Source organism: Pseudophryne corroboree, chromosome 1 (genome assembly GCF_028390025.1).
Source record: "Pseudophryne corroboree isolate aPseCor3 chromosome 1, aPseCor3.hap2, whole genome shotgun sequence".
Lineage (NCBI taxonomy): Eukaryota > Metazoa > Chordata > Amphibia > Anura > Myobatrachidae > Pseudophryne > Pseudophryne corroboree.
Window position 1 is genome coordinate 406,429,029 of NC_086444.1, and position 15,548 is coordinate 406,444,576.

General features: G+C 45.0%; 1 protein-coding gene across 11 annotated transcripts in view; it reads right to left on the reverse strand.

The window, feature by feature from the left end:
• ACACB (acetyl-CoA carboxylase beta) overlaps window positions 1-15,548 on the reverse strand; it is a 469,976-nt gene that overhangs the window by 191,095 nt on the left and 263,333 nt on the right. For all 11 annotated transcript variants that reach the window (XM_063913243.1, XM_063913244.1, XM_063913242.1 and 8 more), the window contains 2 exons: window positions 10,459-10,604; window positions 9,958-10,108 (listed from right to left, as the gene is read on the reverse strand). In XM_063913243.1, the coding sequence (XP_063769313.1) occupies window positions 9,958-10,108; window positions 10,459-10,604 (297 nt within the window). The remainder of the gene's footprint in view (window positions 1-9,957; window positions 10,109-10,458; window positions 10,605-15,548) is intronic.

The following is a 15,548-nucleotide window of genomic DNA, read 5'->3' on the forward strand; positions in this document are numbered from 1 at the left end:
CTTCCTGCCTAGCCAGTACCTCAGTTAACGTTTAGCCAAGCCAAAGGAGATAGACCAACAAAAATTTTCTGGTTAAACCAGACAAGATAGACCAACAAAAATTTACTGGTTAAACCAGACAAACATCTGGGAGGGATCGCAGCGTCCCCCAGATGGAATCAGAGAAAGAGATTTTACGGTAAGTAAACAAAAATCCCTATTTCTCTTTCATCCATCTGGGGGACGCTGCGCCATTACTTGTGGGATTTCCCAAAGCAAGCCAATAAGAGGAGGGAGACGGAGACGGCATAGCCGTCCGCAAAATGTGACGCCCAACAAAGGCAGTCTACAAACTGAAAGTATGAAAACTGTAAAATTTATTAAACTAATGCACAGATGACCATGTCGCCATCCGACACAGCTGCTCAATAGGCGCACCCCCGCGAACAGCCCAAGAAACTCCAACAGCTCGAGGTGAAGGAGCTCGGATTGACTCAGGAACTGAAACGGCAGAAGACTGATATGGTCGAAGGTACCCAACGAGCCACTATGTACTTGGAAGCCGGACAATCTCGTTTGGACGCATCAATTAAAAACCAACAAAGCATCCGTACGATGGATATAATCCGCACGAGATAAAGAAAACCATAAGGTCCTAAGCTCATCTAAAAAATCAACTGGGAATCCTCCGTGGAAGGGGAAAGAGTAACGCTGGAAGGACAATGTCCTGATTTAGATGAAATGCTGACACAACTTTCAGAAGGAATGTTTTGTTCGCAGAACCCCCCGATTATCATGAAACACCAACAAGGGTGGACTGCAAGAAAATAGCTGCCAATACAGATACTCATTTTGCTGAGGCAATTTTCTATAGGAAAACAATAGAGGAACGTTAGACACCGCAATTCTACAGATTCCAAAGGGTCAATGGAGATTTTTGAAGAGACGTAAGGACTAAGGTAAAGTCCCAGGGAAGAACCGGAGGAACAAAAAGGTAGCTAAATCCGCAGAAATCCCTGAAGGAACGTCAGAACCTCTGGAATGATAACCAGTCTCTTTAGAAAAAAGAACCGTCAAGGCAGAAACCTGACCCATTTGTGAAGAAAGTCTCAGACCCTTATTGAGACCCTCCGGAAGGAAGAATAACAGACGAGGAACTCTAAACAAATCCGGTGTTAAACCACGCTTTTTACACCAAGCAACGTAAATACGCCACACTCTGTGGTAAATCTCAGAAGCCACCGGCCTGCTAGTCTGAATCATAATTTACACAACAGGACGAGAATAAAACTTTTTTTTTTTTTTTACTTGAAAACCAGCCGATTCAACCTGGGTAGTGAGATGGTCCTTGAATCCTAAGATGTGGATGCGGAGGGGGTCGGAATGGTTCCCTGATGACCATAGTGCGCAGAAGAGCGTACCACTGTCAGCCTGGCCAATCTGGGCCACCAGAATGATTGGAAGATCTTCTCTCCGAATGCGTTGAAGCAGACTTGGAGTTAGTGGAAATGTTGGCACCTAACCCAGCTGAAAGTGCCACAGCGCCATCAGTGCATCGATTAGAATTTCTAGAGGGACCCGAGTACTACATCGGGTATCCCCGACCAGCTACTAGAGTCAGAACACCACCCGGTGAAGTTCCCACTCTCCTGGATGCACCGTGTGACGGCTTAAGAAATCCGCTTTTCAGGTCTCGATTCCTGGCATGTGAATCTCGGATCTGGTCGGAACCCAATGTTCCGACCATATGAAAATCTTGTTTATGTAAGCAACCGCCGTGGTGGTGTTGGACCGAATCCGCACTTGATGACCCTGTACTCTGGTTTGAATCCGGAGTAGTGCCTACCGAATCGTCCTCAACTCCAAGATGTTGATCTGCAACTCTGACTCTTTGACTGGCCTCGAGCTCTGGTCAAATTGGAGCTGTGAAGCCACCAGCGAAGTGACTGACGAGTCTGTACAGACAAGCGGAACAGCTGTAAGTTGAGATGAGGCCCTGTCCGAGTCCAACAGTTGAGAATCTGAGCCTGAAGGAGTCGAGCATGAAACTTGGCATATGGAACTGCCGCGAAGGTTGCCACCATCCTGGAAATGCAGCAGTGCTCAAATTCTGGACTGTATGTCCTGAATGAGGGAGAACACTTTCTGTTGTTGGTATCGAATAAGAGTTCCAGAAACATTATCTTCTGGGAATGAAGCCAAGACGACTTTGGACAATCTATTATTGATCCAAATAACTGTAGGGTCTCTATTGTGAGACGCAAGGTCTGGTGAAGAATCAACTCTGACGGTGCCCTGATCAACAGATCATCCAAATACAGAGTAATGTTGACTCCCTGACGCTGCAAAACTGCAACCGCATGGTCTATGATCTTTGTGAATACCCGAGGAGCCGTGGCTAGGCCAAAGGGAAGAGCCTGAAACTGAAATGTCAAGGCTGACGGTGACTCTAAGAGCTTTATGATCCGTACAAATAGGAACAAGCAGATATGCGTCTTACAGTATGTCTAATGCAACCAAATATTCCCCTGTTTCCATGGCGATGATAATCGAGGGGATGTAGTCCATTTTGAGCTTTTGGGTTGAAACGAACCGTCCACTTTGTCCACGGGTAAAATCCCCAACCTCTCTAATGAGCGGGAACTAGAAAAATTTTCTTAATTTCGTAGATGAGTGGCTGTTGCATGACGAAGAACTCGACGGCTGGAGGGACCGTTTGGAAGAGAAGTGAAGAACACACGATACGGGACTGGTTCCTCGAGATCTAACGTATATCCTCTGGATATGACCTCCGTCACCTACCTATTTGGTTTCGACAGGAGTCGCACTTCTTTGAACTGTAGTAACAGAGTCCCGACCGTCACTGCTCCCTCCGGCGTTATGCAGTAGGTTTGTCGGTAGGTTTACTTCTACCTCTGAAACTGTTTTCGTGGATATGTGGAGACAGCACGAAAGGAATGGAACTACCTCTGTCCTGTACATGAAAGGAACAAACCCTTGTATTTGGTTTCGGAAGGAACAGCCGGAAGAAAGGGCTCCTGCCCTCCTGTAGTAGCTGAAATAATCTTCTTTTATTCCGACCCAAAGAGAACTCACCTTCAAAGGGTACCGCCGACAAGGTCTGTTGGAGTCAAAATCGGCATTCCAACCCCGAAGTCAAAGAGACCGTCTTGCTGTCACGGTCAAGGCAGAAATACGGGAGTGTAGTGTAGCAGAATCAATCAAGGCCTCACCCACATAAATAAGAGTCTCTGAAATCTGTCCTGCTAATTGAATGGCTTCCGATGGATCGTCAGATTGCATTCCAGATATGACCTGTGCTAGTCCGTCATCCGCGGCCCTGAGGACCCAAGCGCCAGCTAGAATCGTGATAAAGAAAACAGATCTAGGCATTGCTTCAATCATCCTATCTGTAGGATCTTTCCATGTCACCGACTGTACCGAAGGAATAGCCGTAGCTCCTGCTAAAAGTGAAATGAGTGTGCCTACCTTTGGGCTGTTTTCTGTAAAAGGATATAGAAATTTTAATTTCTTAGGGACTTGGAACGATAATCCGGTTTAAGTCAGGCCTCCTTTAAAATATCCCTGTTATTAAGAGTCTGCCGGATGGTGTCTAACAGCAATCTAACACTTGAGCTAATAACACAATAATTTTTTCAGACCGAAACTTTGTCCCACTCTGGGTCTATGTCCCCATTCTCCAATGGGACTGACTCTAACTCCTCCCCCATAAAGTTATAGCGGGCAACGGTTGTGACCGTGTTGTAGTAGGAAAACTGTCGGCAAGTTTACAAACTTGTTTAGGGATTGAGTTAAATTAGCAAGACATCTGCCCATATTTTGAGCCCACGGAGGCAGAGACAGGTCCGCAGAACCTTCCTGTTGGTCCACCACCGATGCACCAGAGCATAAAGGATATAGGGTACCCGCGTCCGCCCTACCCTTAGCGAGCCTTGACTCACATTGCAAGTAGGCAATTTAAAAACCCCTAGGGTGTCTTCCCCCTTCTGGAAAATTCTGGTCTCGCCAGGATTCGAACACGGGATGCACGCATTACAGGTGGAGACTGAAACCACTATGACATCACAGACCACCTTATGTTCATAATGAAATTTTTTAAAAACAAATGCACTACCAATGTACTATAAACTCAGTAGAGTAGTGGTCAGCACTGTGAAGCATACTGTGTAATTTATATTGAGACAAATTCTGTTCACTCATTAAAGTATAGAATACATAATGCCCCCAAAGTATACTTGTTGTTAGGTGACCTCCACTGAATAAACAGGGTGAGTATTACTTAAAAGGTGTCCAAGCTCAGTGCTGTGTGTCTCACCGCGTCCCCCATACTGCCTGGAGAAGATGGCGGCCGGAGCTTTGTAAACGCTGTACGGGAGTGTGTGTCAGGTAGTGCAGGGCGGGAATCCGTCCCTTCTCTGAAGCAAGTGCGCGCCGGGTAGCTCAGCGTAGGCGCGCTATAACCGGAAGTTTACAGTTCCCGCCGCGTCCCCCTGTTCGGGTAGCGGCTCCCGTACACCGCTACATACAGTGACTCTGTTCGGCAGCAGCTACCGGGTGTCGCTACTTACAGCGGCCACCGGGTGTCGCTACTTACAGCGGCCCTGCTCAAGCAGTGACTCCCGTGCGCCGCCATCTGATTGCTAGTGGCTCCCGCGCGCCGCTACTCACAGCGGCTCTGTTCGGCAGCATCTATCCACATATCTCCCAGGGAGTGACTCACCACTCTCCCGGGCTACTCCGCCAACAACCTTAGTAGGAATAAATAAATCCTTGGTAATGCGCTCCTCCGTTCACCTCCCGAGAGAGAGCTGGGGTGGGGGTGGGGGGAGGGGGGGGGGGGAGATAGGGGGAACATAATAAATATATAAAGATATAGGAAGGATATAGGAAGGATAGACCAATACTGTCAGAGACAGATTGTGTCTATCCTGTACCTTCTCACTGCCGACTTCTTAGAAATAGGAATCCAGCCCCAGTGACCGAAGTGTGGTGACCTCCAGCGGCAGATTATAGAGTGGGAACTTATCTAACCCCACTCTAATAGTACCTGTCACCTGTATACAGGGACTAGGCACTTAAATAATAAAATAAGAAAATACCTAACTAAAATATTCAGAGAGAAAAAAATCTGTGTCTGTACTCCACAGGCACAAAACAAAAACTGAGGTACTGGCTAGGCAGGAAGGAGATGGGAGGGGTTAGAGGGGGGAGGAGTCAGGTTTTAATAGTTCTGTGCCAAACTCCACTACCACACACCTCTAACCCACAAGTAATGGCGCAGCGTCCCCCAGATGGATGAAAGAGAAACAATGTTTATACATATTTACCAATTACTCTTTCCAAAGACAAATACAGTACATGAATATAGAAAAAGCCCCAAAAATCAGGAAGCTGCTTTTCAAAGTCAAAGAATGAGACAGCGCTATTCACTTTATATAGAACCTTTTTGTTTACTTTTTTATATATAAAAATACAGCATAAAAATATATAACATCTAAATATACAGTGCAAATCTTATACAATAGCACCGGCCGGTACTAGTATTAATCTATTTAAGAATTAATTAAAACATCTGCTATACCAAAGCTAGATATTTCCACAATGAAACAACTTTTTTTTTTTTTTTTTTTTTTTTTCCACCTGTGTTAAAGGACTCTATGTCCCTTTAAAGGGAGTTCTTATTTATAGAGTCACTGTATCACAGTGGTTAATTAATATCAATAAACAAATAAACCAATCTCCTAATACACTATCAACACGATGTCAATCCGCTACAGCAATTTATCAATATTGTTCTCGTAGCTATAATTATTGATTCATCCTAGCAGGCAATATGTTAAAACATTTAGAAATGTAATCAACGACACAATGTCAATTTATAATCAGCTGTTTTACGATTAATCCAGCAAGGTGTATTTATCAGATGTGTCACCTCTTTTATAATGGTTAAAGTCCATATATTTCAACACAGTCACCTGTTATAGATTAGTATGGTTAATCCCACTGATGGATCTCCTTTATGATAATTACCGTCCATACATGTTAATCAGTTTGGTTGTTACGATCTGTAAGGTGGTTAATAATTCAGTTGTTTAGCATTTGATTAAACGAAAAAACGGCTCCTTGATATAGAATTGAGAGTTAATACTTGATTAGTATTGGTTAGAAGTTCAGCTGTTATTATGGATAGAAATACAATGTAGCTGTTTATACTTAGAGAGTCCCAGATTTCACCTAGAGTACCGTATATTAAGTACTCAGTAATGTACCTCTCCTCAAAATGCTGTAGGCATGGCAGCCGCTCCAACAAGGATTGGTGGTGATAGGGATCTATGCAGCACTCTCCGGTAGTGAGCTTCTCTCCTTAGCACAGCTTGAGTATCAGAAACACTTCAATCAGCCTCAGCGGCAGCTGTATACTGTGCTGCTCGTCCCAGCAACCGCCTCTACTTTCCGCTCTCTGCTCCACAGCGTGCGCTGGTGAGAGCCCTTCAGCCAGCCACAATGACAGTAGCGCAGTGAGGTGTGGAGTATCTGCAATGATCTCCCGAGTCTCCAAACGCGTTTCTCCGTCTACCCTCCGGCTTCAACGGCTTCCTCAGTGTATGAATAAACTAACACCATTCATTCATCCTTAAATACCGGATCCCCGGGTTTGCACATGCTCACTAGCATATGTGTTCCAAGCCTCATTTACATCTATATTAAATAGACATGCTATATCCTCTATCATCTTAATTGCATCTATTTATATAACCTAAAGAAGGACATTCTCCTATCCACAATGTGGGATAAAAAATTCACTCCCAATTTAAAAATAAACTTTGTCTTTCTTGAATAACTTTATGACCCTTAATAATAAAAACTAATTATGGCACTCCTGACTCGCATCTACCAAAAATAAAATATAGTGAAATTACAGCAATTCAGTCCTTGTATAATTTAGACCCTATATGATTTAAGTTGAAATCTAGGGATTTTTATTATTATTCATTTCTCCCCAATTATATGGGGGCTTATAATTGGGGAGAAATTAATAATAATAAAAATTCCTAGATTTCAACTTAAATCATATAGGGTCTAAATTATACAAGGACTGAATTGCTGTAATTTCACTATATTTTATTTTTGGTAGATGCGAGTCAGGAGTGCCATAATTAGTTTTTATTATTAAGGGTCATAAAGTTATTCAAGAAAGACAAAGTTTATTTTTAAATTGGGAGTGAATTTTTTATCCCACATTGTGGATAGGAGAATGTCCTTCTTTAGGTTATATAAATAGATGCAATTAAGATGATAGAGGATATAGCATGTCTATTTAATATAGATGTAAATGAGGCTTGGAACACATATGCTAGTGAGCATGTGCAAACCCGGGGATCCGGTATTTAAGGATGAATGAATGGTGTTAGTTTATTCATACACTGAGGAAGCCGTTGAAGCCGGAGGGTAGACGGAGAAACGCGTTTGGAGACTCGGGAGATCATTGCAGATACTCCACACCTCACTGCGCTACTGTCATTGTGGCTGGCTGAAGGGCTCTCACCAGCGCACGCTGTGGAGCAGAGAGCGGAAAGTAGAGGCGGTTGCTGGGACGAGCAGCACAGTATACAGCTGCCGCTGAGGCTGATTGAAGTGTTTCTGATACTCAAGCTGTGCTAAGGAGAGAAGCTCACTACCGGAGAGTGCTGCATAGATCCCTATCACCACCAATCCTTGTTGGAGCGGCTGCCATGCCTACAGCATTTTGAGGAGAGGTACATTACTGAGTACTTAATATACGGTACTCTAGGTGAAATCTGGGACTCTCTAAGTATAAACAGCTACATTGTATTTCTATCCATAATAACAGCTGAACTTCTAACCAATACTAATCAAGTATTAACTCTCAATTCTATATCAAGGAGCCGTTTTTTCGTTTAATCAAATGCTAAACAACTGAATTATTAACCACCTTACAGATCGTAACAACCAAACTGATTAACATGTATGGACGGTAATTATCATAAAGGAGATCCATCAGTGGGATTAACCATACTAATCTATAACAGGTGACTGTGTTGAAATATATGGACTTTAACCATTATAAAAGAGGTGACACATCTGATAAATACACCTTGCTGGATTAATCGTAAAACAGCTGATTATAAATTGACATTGTGTCGTTGATTACATTTCTAAATGTTTTAACATATTGCCTGCTAGGATGAATCAATAATTATAGCTACGAGAACAATATTGATAAATTGCTGTAGCGGATTGACATCGTGTTGATAGTGTATTAGGAGATTGGTTTATTTGTTTATTGATATTAATTAACCACTGTGATACAGTGACTCTATAAATAAGAACTCCCTTTAAAGGGACATAGAGTCCTTTAACACAGGTGGAAAAAAAAAAAAAAAAAAAGTTACCGTATATACTCGAGTATAAGTCGACCCGAATATAAGCCGAGGCACCTAATTCTACCACAAAAACCTGGGAAAACTTATTGACTCGAGTATAAGCCTAGGGTGGGAAATGCAGCTCTAGCCGTACACAGCCCTCAGTGCCAGATATGCCCTCATAGTGCCAGATATGCCCCCACAGTGCTGCCAGATATGCCCCCACAGTGCTGCCAGATATGCCCCCACAGTGCTGCCAGTTATGCCCCCACAGTGCTGCCAGATATGCCCCCACAGTGCTGCCAGATATGCCCCCACAGTGCTGCCAGATATGCCCCCACAGTGCTGCCAGATATGCCCCCACAGTGCTGCCAGATATGCCCCCACAGTGCTGCCAGATATGCCCCCACAGTGCTGCCAGATATGCCCCCACAGTGCTGCCAGTTATGCCCCCACAGTGCTGCCAGATATGCCCCCACAGTGCTGCCAGATATGCCCCCACAGTGCTGCCAGATATGCCCCCACAGTGCTGCCAGTTATGCCCCCACAGTGCTGCCAGTTATGCCCCCACAGTGCTGCCAGTTATGCCCCCACAGTGCTGCCAGATATGCCCCCACAGTGCTGCCAGATACGTTCCCTCCCCAAGTGCCAGGTATGCCCCACAGTGCTGTTACTTACCCCTCCGTCGATCCCGCGCTGTCTTCTGGAGGGACACGAAGCACACAGCGTGCGCGGCTCTCCTGTGTCCCTCCTGCATCTTCGGCGGCCGCGGCGGGTCTATTATAGGAAGTGCCGGTTCGTGATCAGAGGTCACGAACGGGTATTTCCTGTAATAGAACCGCCGCTGCTGCCGCCGGAGATGCAGGAGGGACACAGGAGCGCCGCGCGCTGTGCGCTCCATGTCCCTCCTTCACACTGCTCTGCCTCTGCCTGCACTGACTCGAGTATAAGCCGAGGTGGCTTTTTCAGCACAAAAAAAAGTGCTGAAAAAGTCGGCTTATACTCGAGTATATACGGTATGTTTCATTGTGGAAATATCTAGCTTTGGTATAGCAGATGTTTTAATTAATTCTTAAATAGATTAATACTAGTACCGGCCGGTGCTATTGTATAAGATTTGCACTGTATATTTAGATGTTATATATTTTTATGCTGTATTTTTATATATAAAAAAGTAAACAAAAAGGTTCTATACAAAGTGAATAGCGCTGTCTCATTCTTTGATTTTTTTCTATATATCCTTGGGAGAACTGGGATCAGTCCCCCGAGACCAGCTGCTTTCACCTTGTAAGGTGACAGCGCCAGGTGTAAATTTCTGTAATATTGTTTTGGCCTCTGCTTTTCAAAGTCTTGTAGTTTGCTTCAAAATACCTCAAATGATAAAATCTAATAAATATACTCAAATCTTTCTAGCATTAAGGCAGATCTTAAGTTTGTGCTCTGTGACTACTCTAAATACATACCTACCCTTTATCTACATGTTTGTTATATCAAGCCTTGGGACAAGAAAATGTCCAGGAGAACAAAACATGTATAAGGTGAAAGACAAGGAATGACATTTCTAGGAAAGTACCTCTATTTCTGCAAAGCAATCTCCTGCATTAACATGGGAGCCATCGTCTACTGTGTACTGAAGTAGTTTGCCAGTTGAAGGGGAACGCAGTACTGTAGGGTCTTTCTCCTTTTCAAACACACAGGTCTTGTTACCTATTGTTACACGATATCTAGGAGGCAAAAAAAAAAGTTATTAAATATTTAGTCCCATTTCCCTACGGAACATTCCAGGTCAAATCAGACAGAAAAATGTCATTATGACACCCACTGACTCAGATTTTCATGAAACTTTGTACACTTGACACTACCATATAGCTACAAACCCATGTAACATTTTTCTTCTCTTAGCCTCATAGTTTTTGAGATAAAGGGGATCAAAGTTTAGAAAAAAATTGCTTGGAAAGTGAAATTTGTGGCAAAATTATACCTAATAGTAATTTTTGTTTTTAAAGGGACACAGTGGGCAACCTTTTGCAAAGAGCAAAATTAAAATCATAACATAAACTAAATCCATAATTACCGATCTACTTCTTCTTTCATATAGGTGGTATAACTATTTCCTTCATAGGACAGCAGCAATCCACCATCGCTCAAACGATGTACATCTATTTCAATGTGAGAGTTATTCAAAATAATCACATAGGTAGTGAGAGACTGCCGGGCGACCTGTATTAAAGTAGAACATTTGTTTTGTAGTATATTCATCACATAATAATAATAAAAAATATTACTTCTACATATATATATATATATATATATATATATACACACATACACATACACACAGGTTGAGTATCCCATATCCAAATATTCCAAAATACGGAATATTCCGAAATACGGACTTTTTTGAGTGAGAATGAGATAGTGAAAACATTGTTTTTTGATGACTCAATGTACACAAACTTTGTTTAATACACAAAGTTATTAAAAATATTGTATTTACTGACCTTCAGGCTGTGTGTATAAGGTGTATATGAAACATAAATGAATTGTGTGAATGTACACACACTTTGTTTAATGCACAAAGTTATAAAAAATAAGAATTTACTTACCGATAATTCTATTTCTCGTAGTCCGTAGTGGATGCTGGGGACTCCGTCAGGACCATGGGGAATAGCGGCTCCGCAGGAGACAGGGCACAAAAGTAAAAGCTTTAGGATCAGGTAGTGTGCACTGGCTCCTCCCCCTATGACCCTCCTCCAAGCCTCAGTTAGGATACTGTGCCCGGACGAGCGTACACAATAAGGAAGGATTTTGAATCCCGGGTAAGACTCATACCAGCCACACCAATCACACTGTACAACCTGTGATCTGAACCCAGTTAACAGCATGATAACAGCGGAGCCTCTGAAAAGATGGCTCACAACAATAATAACCCGATTTTTGTAACAATAACTATGTACAAGTATTGCAGACAATCCGCACTTGGGATGGGCGCCCAGCATCCACTACGGACTACGAGAAATAGAATTATCGGTAAGTAAATTCTTATTTTCTCTGACGACCTAAGTGGATGCTGGGGACTCCGTCAGGACCATGGGGATTATACCAAAGCTCCCAAACGGGCGGGAGAGTGCGGATGACTCTGCAGCACCGAGTGAGAGAACTCCAGGTCCTCCTCAGCCAGGGTGTGCCCCTGACCAAGTAGCAGCTCGGCAAAGTTGTAAAGCCGAGACCCCTCGGGCAGCCGCCCAAGATGAGCCCACCTTCCTTGTGGAATGGGCATTTACATATTTTGGCTGTGGCAGGCCTGCCACAGAATGTGCAAGCTGAATTGTACTACACATCCAACTAGCAATCGTCTGCTTAGAAGCAAGAGCACCCAGTTTGTTGGGTGCATACAGGATAACAGCAAGTCAGTTTTCCTGACTCCAGCCGTCCTGGAAACCCATACTTTCAGGGCCCTGACAACATCTAGCAACTTGGAGTCCTCCAAGTCCCTAGTAGCCGCAGGTACCACAATAAGCTGGTTCAGGTGAAACGCTGACACCACCTTAGGGAGAAACTGGGGACGAGTCCGCAGCTCTGCCCTGTCCGAATGGACAATCAGATATGGGCTTTTGTGAGACAAAGCCGCCAATTCTGACACTCGCCTGGCCGAGGCCAGGGCCAACATCATGGTCACTTTCCATGTGAGATATTTCAAATCCACAGATTTGAGCGGTTTAAACCGATTGTGATTTGAGGAATCCCAGAACTACGTTGAGATCCCACAGTGCCACTGGAGGCACAAAAGGGGGTTGTATATGCAGTACTCCCTTGACAAACTTCTGGACTTCAGGAACTGAAGCCAATTCTTTCTGGAAGAAAATCGACAGGGCCGAAATTTGAACCTTAATGGACCCCAATTTGAGGCCCATAGACACTCCTGTTTGCAGGAAATGCAGGAATCGACCGAGTTGACATTTCTTCGTGGGGCCTTCCTGGCCTCACACCACGCAACATATTTTCGCCACATGTGGTGATAATGTTGTGCGGTCACCTCCTTCCTGGCTTTGACCAGGGTAGGAATGACCTCTTCCGGAATGCCTTTTTCCCTTAGGATCCGGCGTTCAACCGCCATGCCGTCAAACGCAGCCGCGGTAAGTCTTGGAACAGACATGGTACTTGTTGAAGCAAGTCCCTTCTTAGCGGCAGAGGCCATGAGTCCTCTGTGAGCATCTCTAAGTTCCGGGTACCAAGTCCTTCTTGGCCAATCCGGAGCCACGAGTATAGTTCTTACTCCTCTACGTCTTATAATTCTCAGTACCTTAGGTATGAGAAGCAGAGGAGGGAACACATACACCGACTGGTACACCCACGGTGTTACCAGAACGTCCACAGCTATTGCCTGAGGGTCTCTTGACCTGGCGCAATACCTGTCCAGTTTTTTGTTCAGGCGGGACGCCATCATGTCCACCTTTCGTCTTTCCCAACGGTTCACAATCATGTGGAAGACTTCCCGATGAAGTCCCCACTCTCCCGGGTGGAGGTCGTGCTGAGGAAGTCTGCTTCCCAGTTGTCCACTCCCGGAATGAACACTGCTGACAGTGCTATCACATGATTTTCCGCCCAGCGAAGAATCCTTGCAGTTTCTGCCATTGCCCTCCTGCTTCTTGTGCCGCCCTGTCTGTTTACGTGGGCGACTGCCGTGATGTTGTCCCACTGGATCAATACCGGCTGACCTTGAAGCAGAGGTCTTGCTAAGCTTAGAGCATTGTAAATTGCTCTTAGCTCCAGTATATTTATGTGGAGAGAAGTCTCCAGACTTGATCACACTCCCTGGAAATTTTTTCCTTGTGTGACTGCTCCCCAGCCTTTCAGGCTGGCATCCGTGGTCACCAGGACCCAGTCCTGAATGCCGAATCTGTGGCCCTTTAGTAGATGAGCACTCTGCAGCCACCACAGAAGAGACACCCTTGTCCTTGGCGACAGGGTTATCCGCTGATGCATCTGAAGATGCGATCCGGACCATTTTTCCAGCAGATCCCACTGAAAAGTTCTTGCGTGAAATCTGCCGAATGGAATCGCTTCGTAAGAAGCCACCATTTTTCCCAGGACCCTTGTGCAATGATGCACTGACACTTTTCCTGGTTTTAGGAGGTTCCTGACTAGCTCGGATAACTCCCTGGCTTTCTCCTCCGGGAGAAACACCTTTTTCTGGACTGTGTCCAGAATCATCCCTAGGAACAGCAGACGTGTCGTCGGAGACCGCTGTGATTTTGGAATATTTGGAATCCACCTGTGCTGTCGTAGAACTACTTGAGATAGTGCTACTCCGACCTCCAACTGTTCTCTGGACCTTGCCCTTATCAGGAGATCGTCCAAGTAAGGGATAATTAAGACGCCTTTTCTTTGAAGAAGAATCATCATTTCGGCCATTACCTTGGTAAAGACCCGGGGTGCCGTGGACAATCCAAACGGCAGCGTCTGAAACTGATAGTGACAGTTTTGTACCACGAACCTGAGGTACCCTTGGTGAGAAGGGCAAATTGGGACATGGAGGTAAGCATCCTTGATGTCCAGGGACACCATATAGTCCCCTTCTTCCTGGTTCGCTATCACTGCTCTGAGTGACTCCATCTTGATTTGAACCTTTGTATGTAAGTGTTCAAATATTTCAGATTTAGAATAGGTCTCACCGAGCCGTCTGGCTTCAGTACCACAATATAGTGTGGAATAATACCCCTTTCCTTGTTGTAGGAGGGGTACTTTGATTATCACCTGCTGGGAATACAGCTTGTGAATTGTTTCCAATACTGCCTCCCTGTCGGAGGGAGACGTTGGTAAAGCAGACTTCAGGAACCTGCGAGGGGGAGACGTCTCGAATTTCCAATCTGTACCCCTGGGATACTACTTGTAGGATCCAGGGGTCCACTTGCGAGTGAGCCCACTGCGCGCTGAAACTCGAGACGACCCCCCACCGCACCTGAGTCCGCTTGTACGGCCCCAGCGTCATGCTGAGGACTTGGCAAAAGCGGTGGAGGGCTTCTGTTCCTGGGAATGGGCTGCCTGCTGCAGTCTTCTTCCCTTTCCTCTATCCCTGGGCCGATATGACTGGCCTTTTGCCTGCTTGCCCTTATGGGGACGAAAGGACTGAGGCTGAAAAGACGGTGTCTTTTTCTGCTGAGATGTGACTTGGGGTAAAAAAGGTGGATTTTCCAGCTGTTGCCGTGGCCACCAGGTCCGATGGACCGACCCCAAATAACTCCTCCCCTTTATACGGCAATACTTCCATGTGCCGTTTGGAATCTGCATCACCTGACCACTGTCGTGTCCATAAACATCTTCTGGCAGATATGGACATCGCACTTACTCTTGATGCCAGAGTGCAAATATCCCTCTGTGCATCTCGCATATATAGAAATGCATCCTTTAAATCAGGCATTCCCAACCGCGGTCCTCAAGGCACACCAACAGTGCAGGTTTTAGTGATTTCCAGGCTTCAGCACAGGTGGTTAAATGAAAATAACTGAGCTACTAATTAAGTCACCTGTGTTCAAGCCTGGATATCACTAAAACCAGGACTGTTAGTGTGCCTTGAGGACCGTGGTTGGGAAACACTGCTTTAAATGCTCTATAGTCAATAAAATACTGTCCCTGTCAAGGGTATCAATATTTTCAGTCAGGGAATCCGACCAAGCCACCCCAGCGCTGCACATCCAGGCTGAGGCGATCGCTGGTCGCAGTATAACACCAGGATGTGTGTATATACTTTTTAGGATATTTTCCAGCCTCCTATCAGCTGGCTCCTTGAGGGTGGCCGTATCTGGAGACGGTAACGCCACTTGTTTTGATAAGCGTGTGAGCGCCTTATCCACCCTAAGGGGTGTTTCCCAACGCGCCCTAACTTCTGGCGGGAAAGGGTATAACGCCAATAATTTTCTATCGGGGGAAACCCACGCATCATCACACACTTCATTTAATTTATCTGATTCAGGAAAAACTACAGGTAGTTTTTTCACACCCCACATAATACCCTCTTTTGTGGTACTTGTAGTATCAGAAATATGTAACACCTCCTTCATTGCCCTTAACATGTAACGTGTGGCCCAAATGGAAAATACGTTTGTTTCTTCACCGTCAACACTGGAGTCAGTGTCCGTGTCTGTGTCGACCGACTGAGGTAAA